The 13,644-nt window shown below is 37.5% G+C and overlaps 2 protein-coding genes across 2 annotated transcripts; both read right to left on the bottom strand.

Moving 5' to 3' along the window:
* Positions 1-119: 119 nt before the first annotated feature.
* Positions 120-3,389, bottom strand: LOC133708560 (ACT domain-containing protein ACR4-like). Its single transcript, XM_062134036.1, has 7 exons — positions 3,001-3,389; positions 2,749-2,794; positions 2,532-2,646; positions 2,369-2,436; positions 1,241-1,840; positions 1,002-1,106; positions 120-906 (listed from the first exon to the last, which is right to left on the bottom strand). The coding sequence occupies exons 1-7, from the start codon at positions 3,072-3,074 to the stop codon at positions 562-564; spliced, it is 1,353 nt and encodes a 450-aa protein (XP_061990020.1). The 5' UTR covers positions 3,075-3,389; the 3' UTR covers positions 120-561.
* Positions 3,390-9,469: 6,080 nt separating this feature from the next.
* On the bottom strand, positions 9,470-12,039 carry LOC133711198 (ACT domain-containing protein ACR9-like; the record flags this gene model as incomplete). The annotated part of the gene is made up of 6 exons (XM_062137354.1): positions 9,470-9,672; positions 10,131-10,156; positions 10,319-10,352; positions 10,845-11,196; positions 11,647-11,752; positions 11,856-12,039. Coding segments are annotated over 6 exons (777 nt in total), but the record flags the coding sequence as incomplete, so codon positions are not given.
* Positions 12,040-13,644: the final 1,605 nt, after the last annotated feature.

Genomic DNA, 13,644 nt, shown 5'->3' with positions numbered 1-13,644 from the left:
GTTTTAATTCAGACGGGGGGACTGCAGACGGACCTGTCATACGCAAGATATTCTCTATAATAGAGGTTGCTTCTTTGAAGAAAAATGTTCCCTTTAGTGACCTTATCTACTCGCAGCACTCGTAAAATATGTGGCACACCCAGAATAAAATGACTTGAATGAAAAGTGAAACAACGTTGATACATGGAATGGAATCCTGCTACTTCGGCAATTAGGTCTAATCAGCCTGAGTTGCCAGCTAGTCATACAGCATATTTTTTTCAACCACGGTCAATCTTGGTGGATTACAGTCAGATTCTTTCCCTAATGCAGGGACTAGATTGATACTTCTGGTCGCGTAGTACAGTACGTTGAATATAGGATACCTTCGGAGACTGAAATATGAAGCTGAGGAAATGTATGTACAAGGGCAAATCGGATATGGAAGTTGCAGGCCTAGACCAAGATCAACAAAGGGATTGACCAGACGCTTTTGCATTGGCAGTTTCAGAGAGCACGATTTACAGCTAACCGGAAAGCATCCTAATATAAACAGTACCTAGTTTACCTAATTGGATACACTCAAGAACACGATTTTATCAAACCCAAGTTGTAAAGGAATTTCTCTGATCTCGTCCGGAATAGATTTCCCAAAGAGAATCTCCCACTCTCCTGTGGTGGAGATTTTGAGTACATGTCTTCTTCTACGTGCAGTATTGTCAAGCCAATCTCTTGCCGAACTGCCTCAATTGTCTCACTCGTCACTGGATTTCCAGATGCACCAGTCACGTAGAAGACGTTCACAGCTTGGGAACCCCTGGTCATAACCTCAGCTCGGGTGACTGAAAGGCTGTTTTCTCTGAATATGCGAGTCACGTCAGAAAGAAGACCGGCTCTGTCATCACCACAGAGTTCTAGTCTTATACCCTGCATCAGAAATGATGCATTAGACTTCAAATGCTATATGAGATTGGGAAAAGAATATCAATTTGAATGTAACCAGGTTTCGAGTATGTTTGTACCTCAGAAGTTCGCCTTCGAATAGCAGCCTCCAAGCAATGGATTACCCTCTGCCTCTCTCCTTCAGAACTTATAGGGCAGCCATCAGTATGTCTTATATAATATTCCTGTTACACAAATACAAAATGTTGCCAAAATTAGAAATGCTAGTTGTGGCTCAGAAAGCTGTACTTTACATGAAACTGGCATTACTAAATCAAACCAGACAAAAACTACTCCGTTGAGAGAAAGAAGGACAAACCTGATAAGCCTCTGGTCCTTCAGCAATCACAGTTGCATGATATACCACATATTGCATATCTGTTAAGGTGCATACTGTATCAAAGAGCAACTTAGGACGATCTGGACACCTCAAGTTCACAACAGTATATCCTTTATCTGCACAATTTTCGACAGTTACAAAGGGTTTGCTTCTATCACTGGCTGATCCAGAATCTGCACTGTGTAGATCATAATCACGATCTGCATACATCATCTGGTGAAGCCTCCTCTCCTTGTGTGTAGAACCTACAGAAACGGCAGTGTTGGCAGAGCGCATATCTTTGTCTGCCTTGAGCACATTAAGGAGAAACTCTTTAATTTCAGAAAGACGCTCAGAATCATCAATAGGCCTCCCAGTTTGCCCATCGGTGATGTAAACAACTGATGCCATTCTTGAATTATGGGTCCATACTTCTCCGGCAACCACATTACATCTGAGCTCAGCAAGAACAGCAAAAACCTCTGAAAGCAAGCCTGCCCTGTCCCTTCCAGTCAATTCAATAGTAGTGTGTTCTGTGGCAGCTTGGACGCCCACTGAACTTCTCAAGGCACGGAAGCTCCGAGCTCTTGGTCCTAGAGACTGCAAAAATAAAATATGATTATCAAAATCACTTAGAATTCAGAATACAACTGGTAACCCCTCCAGTGGGACACTTCAAGGAGATACATGTGAAGTAGCTTATGCACATGTCTTTGTTTTCATTTATATACTTCAACGAGATACAATTGAAAACCTAGAGTACTTTACAAGACACTCTATATACACAAATTTTTATTCGGGAGGTGAAGGGGTTATCCCCTTGGATAGATCTATAACATTTTGCACCACCTTTTCTAATGTGAACATGTACAAATTGATCACTAAGCAGGTTTAGAAGACTCTATAATCATATAAAACAGAACGAAGCAAGCCTCCTAAATGCAGCTATACTAAAGCATGGTTGTTTCCGCAATACAGCTAGAAAAGAATGAATGAATAAGTTCACTACCAAAAGTCAATCTAAACCTCTCATTCATTTTGCTATGGCAATGAGATTCTCATAAAGATCTTTATTGTAAATCAGATTTCATAAATTAGACGAAAAGGGGGTTAATTTCGAGAATTTACCTGTTGAATGCGCTCAGCTATTCCATCATCACAGAGCTTATTCCCCTGTTGATCAGTGACATGAAACACTGCAGAAAAGACCATTCAAAACAAGAAAATCAGTCCAAAAAAAAGAACAAAAATTTGTGAGCTCAATTACAGCAATTGGTACTAAAAAGCCTACCATCCATAAACCACTCCCCATCTGAAGAAATGTAAGCTCTTCTTATAATGAGATTCAAATCATTCAGAACCTGAACCACCTCTAGCAAACTCCCACGCTTATTTGCACTATCTACCTGTAAAAATTTCCCCAAAAAAAGAAAGAGACAAAGAACCAAATGTTCAGAGGGCGACCCTTTTTGAAATGCTTGCAGAGACAATTCAAGAAATTCAATCACCTTAATCAAGGTGGCTTTCCTGCTTGAGCCATTATCAACTGTAACCCTACAACATCCACAAGAAACCAAATCAGAAAACCATGCCACCAAAACACTCTAAAAGACACAATTCCAGCTCAAAAAGCATCAAACTTTCAAAGATAACAAACACAAACCCAATTTTACTGGACAAAAACCAAGAACAATTCAACCCCCCCCAGAGACAAAAAACAAAAGAAAACCAAAACCAAAAACAAGAGGGGACTCAATCACCTTGGAGGGTTCACTCGCAACGCCAGCTTCTGAAACTCGTCGTCAACAGCAAGAGAAGGAGACCAACAATCCATATTTGTGGGCTCAGAACCAGAACACAAACTCAAAAAAGAATCAAAATTTGAGCTTTCTGGCTAAAAGGAAGTTCTAGTTTTGGGTCTCTGTTCTCTCCCAGTAGTCTCTGGTAGCTTCTTTCAAGGTTTGGAAATGGAAAATGAGAAAGAGGGTCTCCTAAGTTGTTGTGGCTCTTGTGTTTAGTGTTGGTTGGGTGGTGGTGCCTCTTGAGCTGGACGAAGAGTTTTGGAGGGACATAACAACAACAACACCAACAACAACAAAAATGATTTTATTATAAAATCAATCAAAGAAAACATAAAAAAAAGCGCATGCGACTATCAACTGGACCCCCCACTCCCTCCCTAGAACTTGGTCTTCTTCCTTCTTCACTCTTCCATAGGATGCCCTAGAAATAAAGGGACACAGGACACACGTGTATTGAAATTATCTAGTGAGGATTTTGTAGATGCTGTGCTTTTTAATAAGGGGGGATTCTCCTACTACTAGAGCTTCTCAGTCTCTTATCTCAATAATACAGTGGAAATCTAGTAGGATTTTGCTGGCCTTTCTGGGCACCCTTCTTGGATTCTCGTTTTAAATGTAGAAGGATTCTGGTGCCCTTTAGCTTCAACACGACTGATCACTCTGTCATTGGTCGAATTAGATTGACATAAAAGAAAAGAAATGAATCTTGGTCATTTGGAAGAAAAATAAAGAGGTTTCCAAATGTAGGGTGGTATCCTTAAGCTGTAGGGAGACCCTTGTGTGTCTCTATTTTGTTACCAAGAATCTGCCTCCATTTTGTTTTCAGATCTCGGATATGATTTGCTTGGCTACTTCCAAATGCAGTGTCACCACCCCATCTGCTACTCATAATGACCTGTAGATTTTTCTTTCCATTTCCAACTAGGCAGAGTGAAAGCAATTGAAAACCAAAAGATTTCTTTTTTGAGGTTTATTGCTTTTGAAATAGTCTTAGTTTTTTACTAAAACAAAATCTTCTTGTCATATGTAGTTTTCCTTTCACAGTGTTCATACGGAAACAATAAAATTGTCGATTCATTGTATGCACATAAATGTAACTGTCCATACTTCAAAAACGCATTTTTTTTTATATGTATAAAAGCTGAATTTTAAGATCTTTTTACACATAACATGATTAATTCTATTGCGTGGATGTAAATGGTATGTTAATAGCATCTTTATTTTTGAGTCAAATTTTAGTCAAAATAGCTAAAAAGTCATTTTGACTCGCCACTTTAGCAATATGTCTGCATCAATGGGTGTGTGTGTTTGGTGGGGTGGTAAGGCTTTGGTCTCATATATAAGAAGTCAGGAGTTCGAGCCCCATCAAGGGTGGGAATGGGGTGGAGTTTTTTTTAAAAAAAAAAAAAAAAAAAAAATATGTCTGCATCAATGCTTTCTATTTTAGCTAGTTTTAAATTTATATTATTTTTTCAATGAAGATTAAATGGTTTAAATGTATTTATAAATTACATAAAATAACTCAAAATGAATGTTTTAAATTATATAGAGCCTTATCTCACTCTCTATATTTAGGAGCGAGATAGCTAAAAGTTTATAATGAAGAGTCAATTAATTGAGAGTCTGGTGCAGCTGCTAAAATGGATAAAAAGCTAAACATGCTCTCTAAAGCATCTTTATCAATACTAGCCATTTTAAAGTCAAATTTTAGCCAAACTAGCTAAAAAGTCATTTTGGCTAGCCACTTTAGAAATGCGTCTGCATCAATGCTCTCTATTTTAGCTAGTTTTAAATTTATATTATTTTTTAAATGAAAATTAAATAGTTTAAATATATTTATAAATTACACAAAATAACTTAAAATGAATGTTTTAAATTATAGAGAGTCTCATCCCGCTCTCTATATTTAGGAGCGAGATAACTTTTAGTTATAATAGAGAGCCACTTAAACTTACAATAAGATTAGCCTTCGAAGGAGAGCGAGAACAGGAAAAACCCTAGCCGTATTTGCACTCGTCCGGCGGCCCTCCGCCTAGGCGTCGTCTTTGACCTCGTCGGCGCGTTGTGGGTGCAGCCGGACGGGTCTGATTGTCCGTCCATCGTGGACGGGTCAAAGGTGAGTTGTTCGGCTCTCAATCAGAGTGGATCCGATCTGGATCGCTGGGATTTGAGAGACGTGGCTGAGGAGATCGTGTCTGATGGCGAGCGGTGGTCTGGTGCTGCTGTGGCGGGGCTGGCCGGAAGTCGCTGGTTTGGGAGCACGGTCGGGATCGAGCGCAGTCAATAGCAGAGGGACGATGGATGACCGGCTCTGGGTTGGATCGATGGGTGACCCCAGATCTGATCTGGGTAGAAAGATGGTCAGAAGCCTCGGTTCGGAGGCTGGTGGAGTGCTGATGACGGCGGCGACCCGAAATAGGTGGAGGTGCAACGGAGGTGCCAGGATATCGGCGGTGACTACAACAGTATTGGGCCGGGCTTGTCCTGTTGGCTCTGATCCTCTAGCTATATGGGCTTGGGCTTGGGCTCAGTTTCTGGGCCCTGCCATAGGTCTAAGTTTATTTTATGTTGGTTAGCTATATGTCGCTTTATGCGAGCAATAAATCCCTACATTGTTTGTGTGGGACTAATCGGGTCTTGTGCCTGTGTATGCACTCTACGTGCCTTGTCTGCTCTAGGTCGGCGGCGAGTTATTTGCTTCGTCAAATGGGCGCTGCCGCCTAGTGGTAGGGTGAGACTAAGTGTCGTCGGATTTCTTTTTCGGCTGCAACATAGGAGGAAAGCTGTGCTAAAGCTGGTAATTATGCTATGTTGTAATCGGGTTACATATCGAGTTATCTTTCCGTTATGTCACTGCTATGTTAAAGCAAATGGAGTAGCTAATTGTGCACTCTTTGCTAGTTGGTGCTTCTTCGAATACATGTCATATGTAGAGATTCCTGATATTATTTCAGGACATACTTTAGATGCTTATTGTAATCAGGGGTTTAGGCTTAATGTCTCCCCCTTGTATTCGACAGTTTCATTAATCGAGGCTTGAGGGCAGCCGCACCAGCCCTTTATTCAAAAAAAAAAAAAAAAAAAAAAAAAAAAAAGAGCCACTTAGGAGTCTGGTGCAGCAGCTAAAATATATAAAAAGCTAAATATGCTCTCCAAAATAGCTAAGAAGCCAAAATAGAGAGTGCTAAGATGCTCTAAAATAGCTAAAGAGTCAAATTAAATAATATGCTAAAGATGCTATAAGTACAATGTGTTTGACAAAACCTTTTAAAAAGGATAAATAATATAAAATTATAGAGAGATTACCGAATATTTTAAGAAACTTTTTCAAAGTCTTCCATTTGTGAAACTTCTTTTCATGATCCAACCCTTTTAAATATTGCCTTTATGGGCATCCAGCTGACTGCTTACCTTTGGCATAAGAAATATAATAACCATTTAAAAAATATATATATATATATATATATATAATAAAAGTGTGGGCTATTATGGTATTGTTGTCTAATGTCTGTGATAAGTGGGAGAGATCTAGTGCCTATAGTTTATAGAATAGAGCATCAGTTATGAAATCATTATCAGTCTATGGGATATAACAGGAATACCATGCCAAACTTTTCTCTCACTCCCCTACATGGCACACCCACCGTTGATCAGATTCCACCCTGAACACTTGGGAAATAATGAAATATAGGGCTAGCCAAGAGCTTAGGCCCCGTTTGGGATTGCTTCGCTTTTAAAAAAATCAGCTTTTGTTCAAAATTTTAGATTTTATTGTGTTTGGTAAATAAATAAAAAGCAGCTTTAATTAAAAGTTATAGGTCACTGGCAGCAGATTTTAGAAGCAGCCTAGAAGTTGCTTTTAGAAGCTGTTGTGGATTAAAACACACTCTGCAGTTGTTTTATGTACTGACAACACTTTTAAAAATATTATTTACCAAACACGAAACTGTTTTAATTCACAGCTGATTATTCTCACAACACAGCAGCAGCAGTTTTTTAAAAAAGTCGCAGCAATCCCAAACTATCCCTTAGAGTCCATTATTTGCTATGGAACAAATGGATTTTGGAAGATTGGTCAATATTATAATATTGGTTCACTCGTTGTGAATTTTGCCACTTTTATTTTATGAATCTTGCAATTTTCTTTTATTATTAGTCATTCTCGCTGCTCAAATGTTAATTTGTGCTTTTTATAAATAAGTTAGTTTACTTTCAAGTTTCAATTAAAGGATATACAACGTTGATCGATAAAATTAAAGTTACTATAATGTTGATACAACAAGAATGATCAAAATTGTAAATTCAATTAGACCGGATACAAAATATCATTCTCATGTTGAAAACTTGAAATACTTTCAGAGTATACACAATAGAATTAGGAGCTAAACAGATCAAAGGAAGAAAAAGAAAATCTAGGCAGAATCAAGTTATCGATAAGAAAGTGCAGAAGTGTTTGGTATGGTAGTCAAAGTCTCAAAGATCTTCAAATCAAGGGAGACAGCAGATTGGGATTTGTACATATATAATTATGAGGAACCCCATAAATGAGGTCAGGGCCACACTGGAACAAAGCCACTTGCCATAACCAACTTATCCAGCACATGATACACACATGTAACCACACAGAAATAAAGAGCAATCACAACAGCTGCACCGGCAGAAGAAGAACAAAGGCTTTAAATAAACCCAGTTTCAGTGGGTCTCTCACTCCCTCCTGCAAAAAAAAGCAATAATTTCTCTATAATTATTAAAAGGCCAATATCTCAGATCTTGTTCTAGGTGCCTTTTGGTTTCTATTATGTATTTGTTAGTTATAGTTACAGTAGGGGTATTAATTGAAATTCAAGTACCAGAAAATCAAATCACAGGGGGGAACAGCATGTCCGTACCTGGAAGTGAAAAGATGGGTAGACAGTAGACTCACCAATCAAGGCAAACAGCTCCATGTGCCTGCAGGGCTTTGTTTTTTCAACATATGATGAAGAGCTATAGAGCTATGGAGCTATAGCATGGCATTGACATTTTTTTTCTTCCTTTGGGTTTGGGGGTAGAAAATGGAAATGGGGTTGTTGGGTACACTTTTGTTGGTGGTTGATTCACAGCATGCATGACACTTGTGAGTGGTGCTGCATTATTGGTGTGTTTTGCTGGGGATCATGTGCATTTCATTTTCAGCTGCATTTGCTCAAAGAGTTGTGGATGAGTACACTACCAGCATAGGATTCATAGAAACTTCATTTCAAATGATGATGGGAAAGAAAATACCTCTTTACACTATTTATATGAGGAGTTTGTACACATCAATTTCTTAAAAAGTTCCGGAAAAATTTAGAAAAAAAAAAAAGAACTCCAACTCTTTGCATCTAGTTCAGTGCCTCATATACATACCTAAACTTAAAAACATTGAGAGCAAAAAATTGATAGTAGAGAACTCAATTGTATTATTTTTCTCCGAATCAAACTTTAGAATGGGTGGAATCGGTAATTATAAGGTGAGGTGCATGATATCATGTCTTTTAAAATTATAATCAGTACACAATTGATGTAACAATTTGTAACTTGACTAGTACAGCTCCTACAGATTTTCATGCACATCACCATAAAACACATAGATGGTGCTCAATTCGTATAGAACTATTTGCCATGACTCGGTGAAGTTATAAGTATCTCTAAAGCCTTCTTATTAATCATTTATCAATTTTCGATTTCTAATTTCAGCTCAGAGAAGCAAATGCTGACGACGTCGTCGAAGCTATCGGGTTTAGCAATATGCAAAGCTACGCCAGGATTGTGGTCAGTGATGTGGGAGCACTGGTCACTACACCAATTTTTCAATCAGACGACAGTTTTTCACTGTCGTCTGAGTATAGAGGTTGCTGTTGTCTATCTCAATGCCGTCTGATACATAATCAGACAATACCAGAAAACTGTCGTCTGATAAAGTTTAGTACAACAGCAGCTACTATCATGTCTGTTGTCTGAATACCACAAAGAACAATAGCAGCTTATATACTTGCTGTTGTCTGATAAAGTTTAGTACAACAGCAGCTACTATAATGGCTGTTGTCTGAATACCACGAAGAACAACAGCAGCTTATATACTTACTGTTGTCTGAAGGATATGTCATATAACAGGGGCTTATATGCTTGCTGTTGTCTGAAGGCTTGATCAGACAATATGTACTTGCAAATCCCATTGTCCATCTATTATTGATACTATAGATTTCTAAAAAAAACCATTGTTTGTTGTTTTGCTGGACAATGGCTTTCTCGTTCTTTTAGTCCTTAAAGTATTATAGTTAGATGACTCATACAACAGTTTTTGTTAGGCATTTTATGGTGATCAATTATTAGACCATAGTTTTTAGCTGGAATAGAGTCCGAGAGACATTCAAAAGACCTACATTCTCCATATATGGGATCCAAATGACAACCCAAAACACATTTATTTAGGTAAAGATTCAATACATTCATCCATATATCCAACAAAGTCATTCTATCCCAACATTAACCCCCACGATACTTGTCCATAAATGTGATGCACATTAACCTTGCCTAAACCTCACAAATATGTGAAAACAATGCACCAGCAGCTTTAAGTACATCCTTTTGTTTACCTTCAGTAAGAACCTGCATATAATAATGTAGAGATGAGTGAATACATTATATACTAGTATTGTATATCTTAAGAAGCTGTAAAGAGATTGTAGAAATATTAGAGATAAAGGCGTTCAATTAATCAAATGCAAATTAGAGTTCTTACAAGAATTTACTCCTTTCTACCTGCTAAGATAGTCCTATTTACAACATCAACTAGCAAAGCATAAGTTTATGGAATTTAAATCTTCTTATTTACACTTTTAAATCTTCTTACTACTCTATAGTTCATTGTTTCTATATAGAACACAGTATATAACCGGACCAATCATACAAATGTGAAATGCCACAGACCAACAATGGTAGAACAGAACATACCAACAAATGTAAACCTACAGCTATTAAACACTACACAATCGTGCCATATATTCATGAGCCATCAGTACACTTGGTAGGAGGCAAATCAATCTTAATGAATATAGGTGACTTACAATTGAGTTTCTCGCAGGGTAAGAACCTGCATATAGTAATGCAGAGATGAGTGAATAGGCTATATACTAAGAATTATACATTGGACTAAACAACAGCTGAAAGAACAACATATTCTACTAGCCAATAAGTATGGAGAGATATATAGGCCTACAAAAGGAGCTTGATATATTAATTATTATTTACGTACAAGACCCTTTGGTATAGATTGGGTTTCCAGCTTTCTGCAAATTAAACAATATCAGAGTAAATTCTATAGCTTCAAGCACCATAGTTTCTTACTTTGTTTCACTTTAGAATTTACGCATACTTTGTGTAAGGAAGACAGAGCTGCAAGGGAATATGCAAAAACAAAATGAAACAAAAGTGAATATTTCGGTCCCAACACCAAATTATCACGCAGAGCAACCTAATTTTCCATAAAGTAGAAGTTCCAACCAACTCACATTCTTTCCACACACACTCAAATGCATATATAACTCTTCTATCACCCTTGTTGGGGTTGAGGTCGGAATTCAACCTCATTCCCATCTCTAGGGAAACCTGTGTCAACTTGGACCTTGGAAACCAGCTAACCATACTCATCTTATTAGGTGGCTGGCAATTTTACCATTCCAGGACAGGCACGTGCTGACCAAACTAACACAATAAAATAGCCTAGTTACTAAAATATGATCTGATGTTGTCTGCAAAAAAGATGATATAAGAATCTTTACCTTGATGTTGTTGTCTTTCAAAATTCTCATAATGTCATACAAGAGACCCTTGTGATCAGCACAGTGGATCTGAAGTAATGTATGTGCTGGGCTCAATGAGTTGTCTATTGTTACATTAGCGTTCTTCAATTTCGTCATATCAGGACTAAGAGCTTGAGAACAGATTTCTTTATCCAACAGCTCACACCTAAATAGCTCTTCAGCTACTAATGGAGACAGAGAAGGAATGCCATGGTGGGGATCATACTGAGGACCTACCAACTGAAGTTCGCAACTGGTACACGACTCACCCAATACGGCTTGCAACTGTTTCAATGTCTTATCTTGCCGCTCCTTTGTGTGCAGAAGATCCCTGAATTGAGAATTTAGCCCATATGAATATTTATATGCAATAGCATCAAGATTTTACATTAACTGACTTATTACACTACCAAGAATACCAAATCAAAGACAATAATTTTGACTAGATCCCAGTTATATTCCTGGTCTCTGAGCATAATGATATTTTATCCTTTAGCAATTGGTCAGGAAAAAATTTAGTCAGTGGAGAAAAGTGGAAAGTTACAAGTTAGGAATTAATATCAGCTTAGAGAGAGAGGAAAGTGGGTAAAATTAGAAACCGTGTCCCATATTGTTACATATAGACAAGCTAAGTATCTACGCGACTAACCTATGATGTCTAGCCACTACTCTTACCCATCTAGAAACCATGTAAATGTGAGAAAACAAGCAAATTATCATACAGAATTTATGAAAACTTTCAGATATAGAAACAGAAAACGAATACCAAAGAAAAACTCACATGTTATCTGTTATGAAGAACAGGTCCAAGACCCTGTCATCTGGTGTTGTTGTCACTTTCACCCTTTGAATCGAAAGCTCAAGATCAGACAGAATTTCAGTGACATCTAAGACAAAGGAGTTGAGGCAACATGAGACTAGACCAAAGGGAGACAACTGAACAAAAATATTGTTCGTTCCTGAAGAGGAAGTGGGAAATATTTCCCTTACCATGCAATAATCCATTACGGTCAGAGCAAAGAAACTTCAATAGATAAACTGCAGGGGGAGAGGAACATGTAGTCTGAGGGTAGAAGTAATACGGAACAGAACATGACGGGCACACGGATAGGAGCTGGTTCTCCAAATTCGACCATTTCAATGTTGTTGAGTTAGAATGAGGAACCACCCATAATTACGCATTAGAGCTAACCTTCCAAATACATGTGACAGAATCTCATGGTGAGACTCAGATGCCAGCTCGGGGTTTCCATACTTTCTTTCTCCCATATAGACAATGTAAACCTGGCATTACAAGTCACCAAAAACCAATGAAAAAAAAATTAAAAAAAAAACCCATCATAGTAAATTTGACCATTCAAAAAGAAACAACATAATCAAAATAGTAAGAGTATAGATTTTTGGGTTTTGATATTTTTGCTTTATATAGACCATCAGTTTCTCCAACCCTTCTAGCCAATCTCCCTTGTCCTGCAGTGTAAACATATGTTATAAGTACATGAGTAGATATGCATATATATCTGATGTGATGATGAGATAGATAGCACTCTACTTGTTTGTTCAGCTGCTACTTTAATAGAATTTTATTTGCACTCTACAAGTCGACTCTAGTCAGTAATCTAGTCACAAGTCGAGAAATGAAATCTACTTGCATCAAGAAATGCTAACAAAACAAAAGGAAGATAACCACAGTAGTGTGGCTCTTCAGTAGTAGATGGCTGCTAATTTTTAACATACTATGATTTATAGTAACTGATCGCAATAAAATCTAAATTACCCTTGATCAAACTTTTCTCTTCCGCAGAAAAAGTAGGCAGCCTTTCCTTCACCGCCTCTTTCATACTTTTTGGATATTCTCCGAACACAAATAGTTCCAGAAACCATCCTAAGTTGAAGTCGTATAAAGAATTTTATTTATATTTTTTCCAAATCACAGATAATATTCATTTTATTTCCATGTCACAAGCAATAGCTCTATATATAACCTAATTAAAAACAAAAATTACATAGAGTACACAGGCAATATAGCTCTATATATAACCTAAAAACAGATTACCTTTGGATTTAATTTCAGTATTTATAGCATTCTGTGTTGGTGGCAAGTTTCTGCATCTGTACAAAAGGTAGTTGAATCATTGTCTGCATCTGCCCCCATCTCTTCCTGAAAATGACAATCGACTCTAGTCAGTAATCTAGTCACAAGTCGAGAAATGAAATCTACTTGCATCATGAAATGCTAACAAAACAAAAGGAAGATAACCACAGTTTGATTTATAAATGATGTCAAGAGCATGTATACAAGACGAGAAGATGAGAAGTTGTGAGATACATGTCTTCTGATGTCAATACCAAATTAAGGTGTAAGAACAAAGAAGGAATAGCCTAATGGAGAAAGCAACGCCCCCACCTTCTTTACTCTAAAAGCCATACTCTAATTCTTTTTTCTATTGTACAGAGTGTTCTGCAATTAGTGCTAGATAACTAATTACCCTAGCAAAAGACAAATTTGGGTATTGCTTAGTGCAAAGCAGTATGCATTACATACATATACATACGACTTAAGTTTGATTGCTCACCTAACTGCATCAGACAATATAGTCCAGCATGCACATATATAGCATCAACTGGGGTCAGATAATTTATTCATTATGCAAAGGTTGAACCCTGAAAATGATGAGCAAGAAGGGAAAATATTCAAAGTGGATGATCAAGGTGACAAGCTTAAAGCCTGGACTAAGAGTAATATACTAATATAAGATGCAAAATACTGTGTATGTTT

This window comes from Rosa rugosa, chromosome 5, assembly GCF_958449725.1.
Source record: "Rosa rugosa chromosome 5, drRosRugo1.1, whole genome shotgun sequence".
NCBI lineage: Eukaryota > Viridiplantae > Streptophyta > Magnoliopsida > Rosales > Rosaceae > Rosa > Rosa rugosa.
This window is presented reverse-complemented; position numbering and strand designations above follow the sequence as displayed.